Source organism: Berghia stephanieae, chromosome 1 (assembly GCF_034508935.2).
Source record: "Berghia stephanieae isolate SIO BIC M18660-M18661 chromosome 1, UCSD_Bste_1.3, whole genome shotgun sequence".
Classification (NCBI taxonomy): Eukaryota; Metazoa; Mollusca; class Gastropoda; order Nudibranchia; family Aeolidiidae; genus Berghia; species Berghia stephanieae.
Window position 1 is genome coordinate 107593691 of NC_088360.1, and position 19591 is coordinate 107613281.

The 19591-nt window shown below is 37.6% G+C and overlaps 1 protein-coding gene across 3 annotated transcripts in view; it reads left to right on the forward strand.

Annotated features, from left to right (window-relative positions):
- Window positions 1-19591, forward strand: part of LOC144962681 (receptor-type tyrosine-protein phosphatase T-like) — a 405447-nt gene extending 385856 nt beyond the window's left edge. For all 3 annotated transcript variants that reach the window (XM_078895816.1, XM_078895818.1, XM_078895819.1), the window contains 8 exons: window positions 6963-7112; window positions 7839-7938; window positions 8817-8890; window positions 10737-10871; window positions 12887-13018; window positions 14042-14196; window positions 16665-16800; window positions 18260-19591. In XM_078895816.1, coding sequence (XP_078751942.1) covers window positions 6963-7112; window positions 7839-7938; window positions 8817-8890; window positions 10737-10871; window positions 12887-13018; window positions 14042-14196; window positions 16665-16800; window positions 18260-18340 — 963 coding nt within the window. In that variant the 3' untranslated portion in view covers window positions 18341-19591. The remainder of the gene's footprint in view (window positions 1-6962; window positions 7113-7838; window positions 7939-8816; window positions 8891-10736; window positions 10872-12886; window positions 13019-14041; window positions 14197-16664; window positions 16801-18259) is intronic.

The following is a 19591-nucleotide window of genomic DNA, read 5'->3' on the forward strand; positions in this document are numbered from 1 at the left end:
CACAACATAATAGTTAGATAGATCTGTTCTAGATGGATATATTATATATATATATATATATATATATATATATATATATATATATATATATAAATTAAGAGATAGATATATATGTGAATAGATAGATAAATAGATGTATAGATTGATAGATAGATGGATGGACAGATAGATAGATAGATAGAGAGAGAGAGAGAGAGATAGAGAGAGAGAGAGAGAGAGAGAGAGAGAGAGAGAGAGAGAGAGAGAGAGAGAGAGAGCGAGCAAAAAGTATAGAAGACACAGGGCAAATATTGGCCCTGCGTGAGAATTTAACGAAGCGCCGACGATGAAATGAGATGGATTCGGACCATAGCACTATAGATAGCATTGATTCGGACAGAACAGGTCAAAAGATTCCAGTGTACTCCGCCATACCCATTCACAGCATCGGTTCTCTCTCCCCCCTCACCCCACCCCCCCCCCCCCCCCCCCCCACACCCCCAGCATTTTTCTCGGCTCTTCCCGATTCTGTTGAATTCCTTTATTTGGATATCCCCCCCCCCCCCCCTCCCACCTTCCCATATTTCTCGTCCATGTCCGTGCCCAGATCAATCATGATTTTGTCAACATGGTGGTGTCGGATTTCGGTTGAACTCTGAACTTTGAACGTCTGGCGGTGCGGAATAAATTGCTTTCTATTGCTGTTGTAATGTGAAACGGAAAACAAGACGATATAAAAATATTTTAAGAAATTAAGCAAAGCGTAAACGCAATTAACGCTTTGTCGATAACATATCAAAGTGACAACAAAATAGGGAGCAAAAATTGGTACAAGATACGGATCTGTAAAAAGAGAGAAAAATTCAAGAAAAAAAAGAATATGCCAAAATGACTGCCTTGACTGGGAATCAAACTTCAGACCTTCTGATTACTGATCAAAAATAGTTTTCAGAAGCGATAATGGAGCAAACACGAAGTGTAGTCTACATGTTTGCAGGCCTTATAACTGAACGCAATTCATGATTATGGGGTTTGATTTAACAGTGCTGTTATGAACAATAGTTTGCGTTGGTTTAAGAGTAGGTTCCCTATTTCCATTACATTAATAATAAGCCTATAATGAAGTGGGTTATTTGACCTGCAAATAAGTGCACGTTGGGCTAACTCAAATGTCTTCATCCTTGTTTTCTTGTGTTTAATGTTTGTCTTTTGTAATACAGCGAGGAATCACAGCGTAAAACGAAAATGTACGTCCTGCCATTGAAATATAAATGACAATGTGAAATTAATTACGAAAACAGATAAAACGGACGTTTCGGGTTTCCCCTTTATCAACAAACAGGATGAATGAAACACTACAGATGAATGAGATAATGTGGTAGTGGCGTTGTGAAGATGATTCATGAATACACACATACAAAAGCGGGAGGATAATGCCAGCATTGGTTTTGTTTAAAGTTTGAGTCACACACACACACACACATGGACACACATGAAAATACACACACACACACACACACACACTCACTCACTCACTCACACACGCAAATCCACATTTAAAAAATCAGAAGAATAACGTCATACTTTGGTTTTGTAAAAATGCGAGTCAAACACACACACACACACATACGCACACACACATACACAAACGCACACACACACAAACACACACGCGCGCGCGCATACCCACATCTAAAAATCGGAAGAATAAAGTCAATATTGGATTTATTTAGGCTAAAATCACCGTGAAAACTATCCACCACTTCAACGCCCATACATTATCACTATGTCACTCACTCACAAAACAACTTTTATATTTTGGCCAAAATACATTTTGCTTAACTCACTCAATCCTAGAGATTTTTGCTACTTTTCATAATTGGAAAAAAATGTATTATAAATGAGCATGTACATAGATAGTTTTATTCAACTATCATTAACATGCAAAAACTAAAAACATTAGCTTTGATACTAGACTACGCCTATAATTTGTCTCAGAAAAATGCAATAAATAGGCATGGAGTAAAAGTATCCCCGGGTAAACTACTGATAGAGTTTGGTGTTAGGGTTGAGTGAGTTAAAATATCAATCACTTCAATTAATTGAGCTATTATATAGCGCAATATCCATTAAACGTGCTCAAAGCGCTTGACAGGGGGTCCCGGGCCAACAGAGACACTTAACAATTATTAGGACGAAACATGACGCCTGTATTTTTTCGGACAGAGATAATGCTGTTATCCGCCAAATATTAATTTTACACCTGAGTACGGTAGGTGAGCGAATGTGACTAAAGAGCCGAGGAAGGCTCTAACTCAGGACCTCCCGATCAGGACCTCTTAGTGGGGACCTGTGCTTGTGTCTGGATGAGACTTTTAGGTGATCTCAAACTTAGTACTTTGATAGTGTGCTCTTGAAATCTACATCTGTTCCCTATTTGAACCCGTTCCCCTTTGTCTTACCTTTTCTTTTATGCTTTAATGGTAATTCTAGAACTTTTTACTATCCCATATTCCCCTCTTAGTGGGGACCTGTGCTTGTGTCTGGATGGGACTCTAGGTGATCTCAAACTAAGTACTTTGATAGTGTGCTCTTGGAATCTACATCTGTTCCCTATTTGAACCAATTCTCCTTTGTCTTACCTTTTCTTGTATGCTTAAATGGTAATTCTAGAACTTTTTACTATCCCATATTCCCCTCTTAGTGGGGACCTGTGCTTGTGTCTGGATGAGACTTTTAGGTGATCTCAAACTTAGTACTTTGATAGTGTGCTCTTGGAATCTACATCTGTTCCCTATTTGAACCCGTTCCCCTTTGTCTTACCTTTTCTTTTATGCTTTAATGGTAATTCTATAATTTTTACTATCCCATATTCCCCTCTTAGTGGGGACCTGTGCTTGTGTCTGGATGAGACTTTTAGGTGATCTCAAACTAAGTACTTTGATAGTGTGCTTGGAATCTACATCTGTTCCCTATTTGAACCCGTTCCCCTTTGTCTTACCTTTTCTTTTATGCTTTAATGGTAATTCTAGAACTTTTTACTATCCCATATTCCCCTCTTAGTGGGGACCTGTGCTTGTGTCTGGATGAGACTTTTAGGTGATCTCAAACTAAGTACTTTGATAGTGTGCTCTTGGAATCTACATCTGTTCCCTATTTGAACCAATTCTCCTTTGTCTTACCTTTTCTTTTATGCTTTAATGGTAATTCTAGAACTTTTTACTATCCCATATTCCCCTCTTAGTGGGGACCTGTGCTTGTGTCTGGATGAGACTTTTAGGTGATCTCAAACTAAGTACTTTGATAGTGTGCTCTTGGAATCTACATCTGTTCCCCATTTGAACCAATTCCCCTTTGTCTTACCTTTTCTTTTGTGCTTTAATTGTAATTCTAGAACTTTTTACTATCCCATTTTCTTCCTTTTTACTGGCGCTGATATGACCTTAATGTGTTGCAAGCCCCGTAAAACTCTTAAAAAACAAACAAACAAAAAACCTCCCGATCCAAAGGGTGAGTGGCATACCAATAGACCACATAGCCGCACAAACCCCTCCACTTGCCAAGTATATCTAAAAACCCCATACCATTTTGTTGAAGTCTCAGGTTTGGTGCTATAAGATTTCTTGAAACTCATCAGGTCATCAAGACATTCTATCGTTTTTATTTTTGAATTATACAAATTTTCTGGCTGAAATTATATATAAGCTGTTTTGTCAATGTATGACACATTTGTATTAGCGACAAAATGCTGCTCTCTGTTATCATTGGCAAATGATATTTTTGTACACAACTTGAGTGAGCAATGCCAGAAGAGTGGACGAGAGAGTTTGAGTACACAAACAAATGGAGCGAAATGTAATTCTCTTTCTTTTCTGTTTGTTTGTTTTTTGTTTTTTGTTTTGTTTTTTTTTTTTTTTGTTTTTTTGTTTTTTGTGTTTTTTTATAGATGGTATCGTCATTATTGATTGTGATAATCGTCGTTATATCGTGGTTATCCGTATCATCACCATCATCATCACTTACAATATCATCATCATCATCATCATCATCATCATCATCATCATCATCATCATCACCATCATTATCACCATCATGTGCGGGTATGTGGTCTTGTGGTATGACACTCGCTTTCGGATCGGAAGGTCCTGGGTTCCAACCTCGCTCTCGGCGCATAGTTGAATCCTTGGAAAAGGCTCTTTACTCATATTCTATCACCGTACTCATGTGTAAAATGAGTACCTGGCCGTTAACATCATCATCATCATCATCATCATCATCATCACCATCATCATCAGCAGCATCATCATTATCAACACCATCAGATATCATCATAAATGTTACACGTTTGAATGAGAATACATTTCACGAGGTGACAGAGACAATGCTACTATAGATAGTTCGAAGATGACGTCACTCAGGTCTTGTTATTGTTTTTTGCCATCCGCGTTTATGAGTAATGCTCACTGAAATGTATTAACCCAACTATAAACGTTCATGGATACACACAGTTTTGTGTGTTGGTCGGTTATACATCCGGATGGCAATGTTATGAGCTTCTTAGCCAAGCGCATACGATATATACACACATTAGAAAAGATGGAAATGTTGTCCGTCTCACTAAATGAATTGCCAAGTATATTTCTATCTAAAATATTCATCGTAATTTTGATTAAAATTAATCGATTTAATCCATCGATATTTTAAAGGCCAGTTTTTCTGGCCAAAATTTTAGATAAGTGGGGGATTGTTTTCTTCATAATAATAATAATAATAATAATAATAATAATAATAATAATAATATAATAATAATAATAATAATAATAATAATAATAATAATAATAATTTAACAAAGTGTTCTTTATAATAATAATAATAATAATAATAATAATAATAATAATAATAATAATAATAATAATAATAATAATAATAATAATAATAATAATAAAGTGTTCTTTTATATCGTTAAACGCCGAAGCCTCAAAGCGCTTTACAATATACTTATCAAACCAAAAACACGCTCGTACCGAGCCAAACAGACACACACAACAGTCGCGCGTTTTACAAAACGAAATTGACATTCAACAAAATGGAATCAAAAAGTAAAACGTATAATTTACTCGTCAAGAAGAAAATGTCTAGGATAAAAGTTTCTGGAAAAGATGAGTCGCAGCCCGAAAGCGTTACTAACAAAGGAAGTGATTTCCAAATGGTAGGTCCTGCTTTATAATAAAAAGATATATCGCCGAAACTAGTAAGCCGTGAATTTTGGCACTTTTAGTAGCTGGATCTCCGATGACCTAAGCTGGCGAATCGGGGAGTAGGGGCGTAGCCATCGTTATGTAGGGGACCACAAGTTTACGACAGAATACGACAATTCTAGTGTCCAACATGGCCTTCGTAAAGTTATGGCCTGGCATTGACCAAAAAATGACGTCAAAATGCCATTCTTTTGCCACAAAAGAAAACAAATCGTGAGTTGTATTTAAAAGTTCAACCAATGAAATAACTTGTTTCCACTAGACGGTGCAAAAAAAAACTGAAAATGACGTCAGTCCTTTTGGATTTCAGTGTCAGGCTATAACATAAAGATGGCTACGGTCCTAGGCAGGGTCAGCAGACTGAATCATCGTCACAACTCATCAGTCATGTAAATTTGAGAGATACCGTGCATATAATAACTCCCCAATCCCACCCACACCCTTCATCATTACTATGCACGACCCCAGTCAAGACCATCCTTATTTCGAACCCCCATTTCAACCTCGCATCTCCTTCCATTGTAATTAATCAAAACTCAATTCTCCTACAAGACGGGGGCTGGGCGGGAAGGGGGGGGGGGAGGGCGGTCAAGTGGACACGGTGCAAACACTCAACAGGCGACGCTCTCTCTATGCAAAATCATCACACTTAATTTCCTCTTTCTCTTTCGTCTAAGCTCGTCTGTTGTCTTTACTACAGAGTCAAGGGGGTCGTTCTACAGAACGTTCGAATTATTTGACAATTATTGACGGCATTGATATCTTCTTTATCAAATGTTTCGGGGGTATCGGGAGGTCCTGATAGCTCAGTTGATAGAGCACTCACTTCCCAATCAAAAGAACCACGAGTGATCCCGGGTAAAGCTGAGATTTCTTTCTGACCCGATTGTCCACCCAGCAGTGATTTTAAAAGTATGAGATAGACCAGCGTCCTATCCAAAGGGTAGCAAACAATTGCTAATGCCATTTCACGTCATAGAAACCGAGATATATTCCTACTCCATTGACCTAATGGTTCTGAAGGACTACACGGAGTGTCAAAATGTGACCCCTTCATTTGCTTAATTTTTGAATTGAATTAGATTACAAATAGAAGTAAATCTAACGATGAAAATTATCTGAATAGGATTCAATAGTCTGATGTCACGTCCGCCCAGCAACCAGCAGCTGGGTTTTAAACAAAGAAAATCGGTACTTTGTATTCTTCATGCTGGCTAGAACTTTTCATATGTCATGTAATCAGATTGTATAAAAGTCAAAACATAATCAGATTTATAAGGTTTTTCTCCTCTGGATACACATTTATGCTCGTTGGAGAAGTATTTCATAAGGACGTTCGCCATTGTTCCGATAGCTTAGAACCAGTTACTAAGTTACCATGCGTCAATATGAGGGAAGTGACGTCACGGCAGTTGAAGCTTATTATGAAATATTACGATACCCTTTGATTTTGTAGATCCTCCCTGTTGAAGAAAAATCTTGGACAGACTTTCCAAGATTTTTCTTCAACAGAGAGGACCTACAAAATTTCTCTGTCGTCAATCTGGAATTTAGTAATTTTGGCTAAAGAAGGGTTTTGAGCCCGAAACGATCCGTGTTTGTTTTTTTTTTGTTTTTTGTTCTTTTTTTAAGCTGTTATATTATTCATTTTTGTTTAATACTTTTTACAGTCGACAGCTTCTAGCAGCTTGGTGTCAATTTAACAACATTTCTGTTCATTTCCAGGAGCAATACGTGTTTGTTTATGACTGCTTGTTGGAGGCGTTGATATGTGGAGACACCACTGTATCCAGTCATGCTTTCCCCGAGGTGTACACAGACCTGTGTCTCTATGACCAGGAGATAGGGAAGACGAAATTGGAGGAACAGTTCGAGGTCAGTTGTTTTACTTAATGGTTCCGAAGCATGTTTTAAGGGGCGGTTTGGGTCTAATTATTAGGATAATCCTTCAAAAAATTGATTTTGAGATTTTGGTGGAAAACGATATTTTATTATCTTAGAAATTATATTATTGAAGTCCAGCTTCGTAAAACAGACTATAAAGGCACGAATAGCACAGTCGAAAAGGGTACAGGTAGTAAGAAAGGTGTGTGTGTGGGGGGGGGGGGGGCGGCAGCACAGGAGTGCGGTCGTTGCTTCGTACCCGGAAGGTACTGAGTTCGATCACCCGCCGCTGCGATCACCTCGCCCTAGCGCAATAAGTGGCACTGCACTGCGGCTGACGCCTGGGTTATTCCCTTGAAATAGACTCTATAGACAAATTTCCCCCAATGGGATGGTAAAGGGATGTTTATTTATATTTTAAGTTTCTTTTTATTTTCTATTTTGTTTTGGGGCTTTTGGGTTTTGTTTGTTTATTATTATTATTTTTTTAAATTATTTTTTTTTAACTTCCACTCCAAGTTTTTACAAAGCTTAAAAGGCTTAATTGTGGGTTTCTTAGAAGGACGTTAAGAATCTCATGGACAGAGAAGCTACACACACACACACACATATATATATATATATATATATATATATATATATATATATATATATATATATATATATATATAAATGCCAAATATGACAATAATAATTTCTTGTTTTTTTCTTCTTCAGATTTTAAAGTTATTGTCAACAACAATAGAAAGAGATGAAAGCACAACCGCCCTCTTACCAGATAATATTTTCAAGAACAGATGCAAGAATATCATACCAGGTAATAGTTACCTTACCTTCTCTAGATACTGCTATAGTCATTACATAATACACTTATTATAATGATGCTACACTTTATATAATCGGGGGTCCCGATCGCTCGGTAGAGGACTCGCTTCACAAACAAAGGGACCAAGGTCGATCCCGGGTTCAGTCGAGATTTTTATTTTCTGAACCCCCCCCCCCCTTGTCCACCCAGCAGCAGGGTAGCTGAGTCTGTTAGATGTGGCGGAGGGTATTTTGCGATAGACTAGCGTCCCATCCAAAGGATAGCAAGCCTACTCGAGGAAAATTGTGTTAATTCTCCATAACAGATTATAAATTGTATTACAAGTTTTAAACATATGTTATTTTTTAATATAGGCAAAAATGTTTCCTAATGGGCTTTTTCCCCGAGCTTAAATTCTTTCATTAATTTACTCATTCAATATCTTGTTTTATTTAACTGTTTAGATCGGAAGGTCCTGGGTTCGAGCGCCGCTCGGCGCATAGTTGAGTCCTTTAAAGAGTCTTTACTCACATCCTCTCACCTAATCAGATGTAAAACGAAGACCTGTCCATTAACAATGTTGTCTCTGTTGTCTCTGTCCGAAAAATTGTAATATCGCCTCACAGGCGTCATGTCCCGTCCTACATGTTAGTGTTGCTGTTGGCCAGGGACCCATTGTAAAGGCGCTTTGAGCACGTTTAGTGGATAGTGTGCTGCTGTATAAAAGCTCTATTTAAAAAATAAAATTAGTTATTCACATTTATTGATGAAAAAGTGTTTTGTACGAGTATGTGAGTGATATTGGTCAAATTCTAGATTTATAAATACTTGAAACTGATCTTGAACTTAAACGTTATATAATTTTTGTCTCCCCTCCCCAACTCTTTCAGCCAATCGTTGCCGACCGTATTTGATGACGTCCCATGATGGTAGCAATGATTACATCAATGCCGTCTTCCTTAATGTGAGTACCTACTCCGTATTCTTCATACACGTGATTTGAATTCATACTTACACATAAACTCAACGTAAAGCAGCGGGTAATCGAGCTCGGTACCTTTCGGGTACGAAGCAAAATACCGTAGAGTTTAGCCACGCTACCCCATGAAACATTCCAATGAACCAAATTATATCAGAGCTAAGAGTTTAAAAAAATAACTGGCTAAAAGGCTCATAAACTGAACCAGTACCTGAAGCTGTAAAGAGGAGAAGGTGGAAATGGACTGGACATCATGTCCTCAGAATGGATCTGAGTGTCATTCCCAGGATAGCCCTCAGGTGGACCCCCCCCCCCCAAATCAGGGAACGAGAAGAAGGGGCCCCACCCGATGGACATTTGGAGGAGGAGCACCGAAAGAGAAATTAATGCTAGCGGATGGAATTGTGGGCAGATGATAAAAATGGCCTCCAACCGAGAAAGATGGCTTTCCATCGTATGTACAGATCAAGCACCAACAGGATAAGCACGACTTAAAAAGTCATTTTACACACAATTTCCTCTCCATCATTTGGACATTGAGTGGGTATCTTGAGCTACTAGCTATGACAGAAAATGCCATGCGATAGACTACCATCATAATACCCAAAGGCAAGCGATCGTTACTGTTTAATGAAAGCTCAGAAACTGGGATAAACTCTGGTTCCATTAATTTACAATTCTTCTAACGAAGTGGCTTTTGGTCAGTACTGATTCACAGGCCTTGGGGCCCGCTGGACAGTACAGACAAACAGCCCCGTCGTTGAGGAGTGGCTATAGATAGAATGAAATTGACGTCACTCGGGTCTTTGTTATTGTTTTAGGCCATCTACGATTATGAGTAATTCTCATAAAACTGTGTTAACCTGGCTATAAACGTTCATGATTACACAGAATCTTGTGTGTTGGTCCGTTATACTTCCGGATGGCAATGTTATGAGCTTCTTAGTCAAGCGCATACTACCTATTGGTCTGTACTGAGCGCTGTTTCCGTTGTGTTTTATTTTTTCGACAAATTATTTTCACTTCAACAATCCTTTTTTATTGCTGGCGCTAAATCATCTGCATGATGTTCATATTTTTTGATGCACAATTTTAAAAAATTATTATTATTTTTAACTTAAGTATGTTTGCTCAAGTATAAATAGGATCTAGTGGTGCTGAAATATGCCAAATGCCATTGGTGTGACAAATTTGGCCACATTTCCAACTCAACCCTGTTTAAGTTTTAGTTTGATTTTTTAAAAATCTTTGTTGTTTTTTTTTAATTACACTGGACCACCGACATACATACGACTCACTATAAACCTAATGGAAATAATAATATGATCCTGTTTGACCTGTTGAGTTATCAATAACAACGAAAACGGTGAAGATGGATAGGCGTCGGATGGGAACGGTACAGACTATGGATGCTGCAGGCAGTCCCTTCTTCTCTCTAACTTTGGGGAGAATAAATGGAAGCTTGTAAACAACATGACCACGTTAAATCCGTAACAGAACTCTGTATAAATGTTTTACAATATTTATTTATTTATTTATTTATTATTATTATTATTTATTTATATTATTATTATTATTATTATTATTATTATTATTAATTATTATTATATTATTATTATTATTATTATTATTATTATTATTATTATTATTATTATTATTATTATTATTATTATTATTATTATTATATTATTATTATTATTATTATTATATATTATTATTATTATTATTATATTATTATTATTATTATTATTATTATTATTTCAATTTTTTAAATCTATTTCAACAAACACCTAATATTCAAATAATAAAATTGCTATATTATCATTCCCAGAGTTACTGCAAAAAGGACCAGTTATTAATAACCCAGATGCCCTTGCCTAACACCGTGGTTGATTTCTGGCGATTGGTCTACGACCACAGGTCCTTCTGTATCGTTATGCTCAACGGGGTGGAAACGGAAGATGAGGTATCTATTAAATGTTACCCCTCGTCTCAAAACGGTATTAAGTTGGGATGATTAAGTTGCTGAAAATTGAATTTATAGCCAGAAATATCAGACTTGGGTTGAGTTTATATGCTTTATTGAGGAGAATGAATATCATATGTCAGAGTGCTAAATACCAGTAATTCATAATTTTGACCAGGTTAGATTTAATTTGACTTTTTAGCGTCTGGTTAATCCCGACATAATACCGTTTTGAGACGTTTGGTCACAAATGTGTATCTTTTGTAGTATAAAAATTCTTGAAAATATTAACAGAAGAGTCAAAATAGAGAGGCTTTTGGATGGGAACAATACATACAATAGACGTGTCGGGTACACACCCTTCGTCGGCACAACAATAAACAAATTAACGTGGAAAACAAATAAAATAAATTTTTCCATCCGAAGCCTCTGTATTTTCACTTTTCTTTTGTTAGTATTTTCACGATCCCAGTCTTCAGGCAGCCCCTGTCGTTCTCTAGAAATATTCTTGCACTCTTGCCATTTCTGAACGTCCATGAAATTCCCAATCAAAGCGCGGCCTTCGGATCGGGGCGTGCGATGAACACAAATGAAGAAATAAGAGAAAAAACAGCTTTGAAAATGAACAGAACACTAAATATTTCGTATTGTGTTGTTCTTCCAAGCTTTCATATTAATTTGTGTTCATTAATTTTTAAATAAAAATAAATAAATAACATTTTTTTAAATTCCCTTTATTACCTCAGAAGGGAAATTTGTTTCCAGGTCTATTCCAAGGGAAGACTGGAATAACCCAGCCGTCTGCCGCAGTGCAGCACCGCAAATTGAGCTAGGGCGAGGTGACTTGCTCGAGGCCACACAGCGCAGCGGGTAATCGAACTCGGTACCTTTCGGTTACGAAGCAAAGACCGTGCGGCTTAGCCTCGCTACCCCATGAAACATTCCCAAAGCAGCTTATTCAGAAAAAGTGTGGAGCGGGCACTGGTATCAATAATGATGAGAAAACTACGGTATAGAGAAGTGCCAGATGAAAACAGAATAAAAAGTCGCGGGGTCAGTGCCAAACTCAGGATCCAATTTTATCCAACTTATTATCACCTTGAGCGTGCGATGGGAGCAAATCTTCGGATTTCAAAACGCAAGAGTATAGAAGAATTTAATTTATAGAGGTTCCTAGATGAGTCAATAAAATGGAGATAAAGATACAAGGAGTAAATCTGACTCATGAATGAAAACCACAAAACAAACGACGTTTCGGCTATATTATTATGACAATCTAATATAAATATATATGTATTCTGTATTTACTTGATAAAGGCCAAAGGCCGAAGCGTCGTTTGTTTTGTGTTGTTCATTCATGAGTCAGATTTACTCCCTTTATCTTAATCTCCATATAGAAGAATTTCCTTATTTTATCTTTCAAGCGATTTTTATATCAGTCTTTCTGGTTTAAAAAAAAATTATTATTAAAAGAGTTGATACCATATGTTAGTTAAACCAAAGGCTTGACAATTTATGTTATCAAAATATGGGTTATCAAGATTATGTATGGGGATACAGAACTATGTTGTCTTGAAGAAACATTTAGGATTTTCAATTGAGCACGCATAAAGACAATTTCGTGGTATATAAATCTAATCATCGTGATACGAAGCTGCTAGAAGCTGTGCACTGTTAAAAATAATAAGCAAAAAGAAATATAACAGCTTTTAAAAAAAAACAAAATACAAAACATAGAACTTTCGGGCTCAAAATCCTTCTTAATAAAATAACAAAAATAAAAAAATGATCAAAACATAAATGCATCACTTAAAAACCAGATAGAAGGGAATTGTAATGTCGCCCTACACTTACAGGCGTCATGTCTCGTCCTTCGTGTTATGTGTTGCTAACGTCTAGGGACCCCTTGTAAAGCGCTTTGAAGACATTCAGAGGATATATAATTCCCTATATATAAAAGTCCAAGTCTTTTAAAATCATTATTATTGACCATAATTTCCTTTTCTTTCCCTCAGACGTGTGAGCAATACTGGAGTGAAGACCTGTGTGGCGTCAACTACGGGCCATTCCAAGTGGAGACAACATCGGAATTGAAGTCCAACCCAATTGTCACTGTCAGAGATTTTACTCTCACTAATACTCAAGTGGTGTGTATTATTAACTCATGGTCGATGTGTGTATATTTGCAGGTTCGATTACAGAATACATTATGGGCTTGTGTAAAAATGGTTGTTATTACGCATAATTGTTGCGTTGTTTCATGGGATAATAATTACGACAATGAGCCCGTAACAAAGTGAGTTATCAGACCTGGAAATAAGTCCACGTCGCTCATGGTTCAAATTGGAACTATAGCTATTCAACCTTTAACGATATAGAGATTCTTTCCACATCAACTTCAACTTTTTATAATATTATGTCCCTGTCTGTTTTATTTAATCCATTGCTTAAGAACTATAAGGCTAAAATACAATTGATTTTATAAAATATAATAAATAAAATAAATTACTTACTTATCCTCTTCGTGGAATATTTGGCGCAAACAAATTTCCTCCAGGCATCTCTGTCCTGGGCCAGCCAGCTCATCTCAATCCATGTCTTTCCAACCTCTTTCATCTCCACTTCAACTGTTCTCCAGGTGTCCAATGGTCTGCCTCTCTTTCTCTTACCTGATTGGGACCATCTTAGTTGCGATACTTACTTGCTTATCCTCTTGGTTCCTTGGTAGAACATTTGGCGCAAACAAAGTTCCTCCAGGTATCTCTGTCCTGGGCTCTTTGTTATTGTTTTTTGCCATCCGCGTTTATGAGTAATTCTCACTAAACTGTATTAACCAGTCTATAAAAGGTCACGGTTACACATAGTTTTGTGTGTTGGCCCGTTATACTTCCGGATGGCAATGTTGTGAGCTTCTTATCCAAGTACACACTCTATATAGATAGCATGCGCTTGGCTAAGGAGTTCACCACATTGCCATCCGGAAGTATAACGGAATATCACACAAAACGTTGTGTAACCATGATCGTTTATAGTCAGGTCAATACAGTTTATTGAGAATTACTCATAAACGCGGATGGCAAAAAAACAATAACAAAGACCTGAGTGACGTCATCTTCGTTCTATCTATATTATATTGATGGACCGGTAACTCTGACTTTCCTTTTCAACAGCCTGGTAACGAAATCCGTCACATACGGCAGTTCCACTTCCATAGGTGGCAGGAAGGGGCACCAACACCGAGCTCGCAAAGGTCTCTGATGGAGTTGGTCGAGATGGTGGAGTTGTGGCAGCAAGCTCAACCAGGACCAGTCACGGTTCATTGCATGTATGTATTCAACGATCTTTATGTTTTGTCAGACCGTCCATTTTTCATATTATAGGGAATGAGATTAGCGGAAGAGTAGCGTCCCTTGATTGGACGTCACCCATAGTCTGTGACGTCACCGGCGGAAAAGTTATTAGAGAGAGAACGTCATGTTGGTTGTGCACATGCCTCTATCGCCTCGCTTCCGGTGAAAGCGGCTTGAGACACTTCAATACAAAATTGACGTTCTCTCTGTAAGGTGACGTCCAATCAAGGGACGATACTCTTCCGCTAATCTCATTCCCTATACAAGAAAATAGAATATTATTATGCAACCAAATCGGATCCAGATACACAAATAAAAACTTGAACTTTTATATAGCGCAATAGCCACTGATCGTGCTCAAAGCGTTTCACAGACGATCACTGACCAACAGCAACATTTAACATGTAGAACGAGACATGATGCCTTTTAGGCGAGATTACAATTTGACAAAGACAAAGCTGTTCACGACCAGGTACTCGTTTTACACCTGAGTACGGTGAAAGAATATGAATAAAGAGCCTATTTCTAGGACTCTACTATCCGCCGAGCGAGGCTCGAACCCAGGGTCTTTCGATCTGAAACCGAGTGTCATACCACAAGACCTCATAGCCTCACAAAAGCTAGAAAAAATGCGAAATCAGACCAAATAATATGTGTTGCTGAGTTAAGTTTACATTTTGAGTAGATGAATCGAAAATTTAATCGTCGAACAAATTTTGTGGCGGTTTACTTGACCGGAATCCGTAAGCGAACATGGCATGCTCTATGAACATGTCAAAGGGACATAATCAAAATAATTTTGGTGTCACCTTAAGGACAATCAGAGCTACCTCTCTTTGCATGCTTTAATTCAGAAGTTAACAGAGTGATGAGTTTTTGTTCAGTTTAGGATGTATAATATCAAAATAGATGTTTTGTAATTAATAAACCCTTTCTATTTTGCTAAACTGTTTGAGTTAATATTTTACATTGATATCTTCTGATCTCGGCTTTTGTGCTCTTGTCGTAAGACACTCCGGGTTCGAGTGCTGATCATGGAGCGCAAAGCTGAGTCCTGGAGAAATGCTCTTTATTTGCATTTTTTTTTTTTACAAAACTCAGATGTGAAAGAAGTACCTCAGCGTAAACTTCATTGTCTCTGTTGAAAAAAAAACCCGTATTATCGCCTCCACTCTCACCTTACCAGCCATTTTTAGAATTTGCCCCGAAAATTCACTCCCACCCAACACAAACATTGACTTTTCTTATTCAAACAAAAAAGTAACAAGTGCATTCTATACAGAATATTGTTCAGCAAAATGATGTGTACAACACAGTGATTAGTATTTATAGCTGTAATCAAAGCATTTCTCTACATTTGTAATGTACAAGATAAATCAGAATGAGAAAACTGTAGGTTTCATCGTAACGAATGTGACGATTTTCTTATGGTTGGTAAGGAGAGGGTTAAAGGCGTTATGTAATGTCCTACATGTTAAGTATTGCTTGTTGGTCAGTGACCGCTTGCAAAGCGCTTTGAGCACGTGCGGCTATGTGGTTTTGTGGTATGACGCTCGCTTTCGGAAAGGAAGGTCCGGAGTAAAATCCTCGCTCGGCGCATAGTTGAGTCCTTGGAAAAGGCTCTTTAACTCATATTCTCTCACGGTACTCAGGTGTAAAATGAGTAACCTGGCCGTTGACAGTGCTGTCTCTGTCGGAAAAATAATTGTAACAACGCCTAACAGGCGTCGTCATGTCTGGTTCTACATGTAACGTGTTGCTGTTAGTCAGTGACCCTTTGTAAAGCACTTTGACCACGTTAAGTGGATATTGCTCTATAGATAGTTCGATGATGACGTCACTCAGGTCTTTGTTACTGTGTTTTGCCTTCAGGGTTTATGAGTAATGCTCACTGAATTGTATTAACCCCACTATAAACGTTGATGGATAAACACAGTTTTGTGTGTCGGTCCGTTATACTTCCGGATGGCAATGTTATGAGCTTCTTAGCATACTATCTATATCATAAAAAAAAGCTCGACAGGATTAGTGGATATTTCCATTTATAAACGCTGAAGAGTATGGGTCTATATAAATTGTGCGGCTATGTGGTCTAGTGGTATGACACTCGCTTTCGGATCGGAAGGTCCTGGGTTCGAGCCTCGCGCTCGGCGCATCGTTGAGTCCTTGGAAAAGGCTCTTTACTCACATTCTCTCACCGTACTCAGGTGTAAAATGAATACCTGACCGTTAACAGCGTTGTCTTTGTCCGAAAAATTGTAATATCGCCTAGCAGGCGTCATGTCCCGTCCTACATGTGAAAGGTTGCTGTTGACCAGGGACCCCTTGTAAAGCGCTTTGAGCACATTTAGTGGATATTGCGCTATATAAAGCTCAATTTTGAATTGTTTTAAAGAATATAAATAAATGTTTAAACTTTTGTCCTATTTTCCAACGTTTCCAGGAATGGAGCCAGCCGTAGTGGTTTATTCTGTGCCGCCCTGACGATTCTAGAACGTCTGCGAAAGGAGAAAGAGGTGGATGTCTTCCAGGCAGTCAAACAATTACGACTCAATCGCTCTCAGCTCATAGATAACATGGTATGTCAACGTCACATTCATTAAGAAACTAAGGAGCAGGCACTGTTGTAAGATAAAGGTCTGAACAAGTGTGTATGAAAGGTCGGTGCAAGAATGAAAAGTACAAGAGATAAAATAATACATCCCAAAATCAGTCTACCTCGACTGGGGCTCGAATTTCAGACCTTCTGATTACCAGTCAGATGTGCTATCATTACATTCTATCGCGACTGGGGATCGAACCTCAGGCCTTCTGATTACCGGTCATACGCGCTACCATTATAATGTAATATTAGCACATCTGACCGGTAATCAGAAGGTCTAAGGTTTGTTCCCAAGTCGAGGTATAATGATTTTTGGGATGTATTTTTTTTTTCTTGTCTTTCTTCCTTTATCCGGCACCTTCCATACACACTTGTTCAGATCTTTATCGTTAGCCAACACTGCTAATCTCTAAAATAAATTCGTTTAAAATGTTTGGCCAGAAAACTCGTCCTTTAAATTAATATCGATCAATTAAGACCGCCCCCATCTTGTCAATAAATCAAAAATTCGCAACGAAGTCCCAGGTTTGAGAGTTTTTGACAAGATGGGAATCATTTTAATGGATCAATATTTGAACATCAATTTCTATTTTAAATGTGTGTTGTTTTTTTTAAGAATACGGCAGAACATAATAGAATGTTCTAATTTTTAGGCTTTGTGATCAAATTACTGCACAACTTTTTCGTTTTTGTTTTTGGTTTTATTTTGTTTTGTTTGTTTTGTTGTTTTTTGTTTTTTTTTTTGTTGTTTTTTTTTTTGTCTGTTTTGTTTTGTTTTTGTTTTTTGTTTTTTGTTTTTTTTTTGTTTTTGTTTTTGTTTTTTGTTGTTTTTTGGTTTTTTTTTTTTTTTTGGGGGGGGGGGGTTGTTTTTGTTTTTGTTTTATAGTAGTTTTGATTTTGCCTTGGTACGCTATCAACTTTTTCAGGTTATTTTTTAGTACGCGAATATTATTTTTGTTTGTTTCATACATAGATACAGATCGTGTTACATCCATACGCTCTGTTCAACAGGCACAAATTAATAATAATTTTCACATTGGTAAATAGTATTTATACTAATTCATTTTATCATCATCTTTATGTTAATACGATAATATAGTAATGGATCTATGTATACATTTCATTACGCCCTTCCGCCACGGCATCATAAGACACCGTCCCCCCGGCATTCCACGAAGGAATATAGATAATCCATGAAACAGGATGTCTGATGTCAACAGGAATCACCCATGTTGTCCAAGTGACCAAAATGGGGGTTTATAAGCTTGCCCAAGGAAAAAACAAAACAAAAGTGCCTGAAGCGGGGCTCGAACCCGGGATCTTCTTCCGGATCATAGTACAATGCTTTAACTACTCGTCCAGCCCCCCCCCCCCCCCCCCCCCATGTATATACATTGCTTACTCATTAAATCTTATAATATTTTCTGCTCTCACAGGAACAGTATCGATTCTGCCACGAATTCGTGATGGAGATTCTAGCCAACCTATCCAATGTGTCATCGCCTATGTCATCATGACACCCCTCCCCCTCCACCTCTCCTCCTCCTCCTCCTCACCCCTCCCACATTGACATCTTCACCTCCTGACACACCAACCGCCCCCCCCCCCCCCCCCCCCCACCCCAAACAATAGTCCATACAAAACGTCTTCCTCGCCGGTTCTGAGCTCACCTTGATTTTAAGAACGACATATTATTATTATTTTTTACACTCGATTACCAAGAATAAATATCACCAATAGGATTCAATAGTCTGATGTCACGTCCGCCTAGCAACGAGCAGTTTGGTTCTAAACAAAGGAAGTCGGTACTTTTTATTCTTCATGCTGGCTAGAAGTTTTTCACATGTCATGTGATCAGAATGTATAAAAATCAAAACGTGATCAGATTTATAATGTTTTTCTCCTCGCTCTGTATACACTTTTATGTCCGTCGGAGAAGTATTTGATAAGGGCGTCCGCCATTGTTCCTATAGTTTAGAACCAGTTACTAAGTTAATATGCGTCAATACGAGGGAAGTGACGTCACGACTATTGAAGCCTTGACATTATCATTATAGTTTTATTCAATATAATAAGATAATTGTTGGTCATATTAATATTTACACCATTTCCCAACAAAACAAAAAAATCTAAGATGATATTGATTTATGCCGTGTGGACATATATGACCCCTCGTCTCAAAACGGTATTAAGTCGAGATGATTAAGTTGCTGAAAATTGAATTTGTAGCCAGAAATATCAGACTTGCGTTGAGTTTATATAATATGCTTTATAGAGGAGAATGAATATGATATTTTATAATGCTAAATACCACTAATTCATAATTTTAACCAGTTCAACGTTAATTTGACTTTTTAGCGTCTGGTTCATCCCGACATTATATCGTTTAAAAACGTTGGGTCACATATTTGCAGGTGTCTGATAATCTGATAACCGTGCGCAGTTATGGGCTTGATTGACCATTGTTGTAATGGACAATAAATTATATTGAGCATCGGTTTGAGAGTATTTCCGGTGCAATAATGAGCCCTTTAACAATTTGGGTTGTGAGACCTGCATATCTGTATACGTTGATTTATAGTCAAGTCTAAGATTAATATAATATATTGTTTTAACTCTTTCAGTGGAATTTATATTTTACATCTATGATTAAAAGGCCTTCCACTTTTTTATGAACAATTCGTATTATTGGCAATGCTTACCTACTCTGAAAAGAACTAAACACGTATTTAAAATTTTGGCCAGAAAACTCATCCTTCAAATATCGA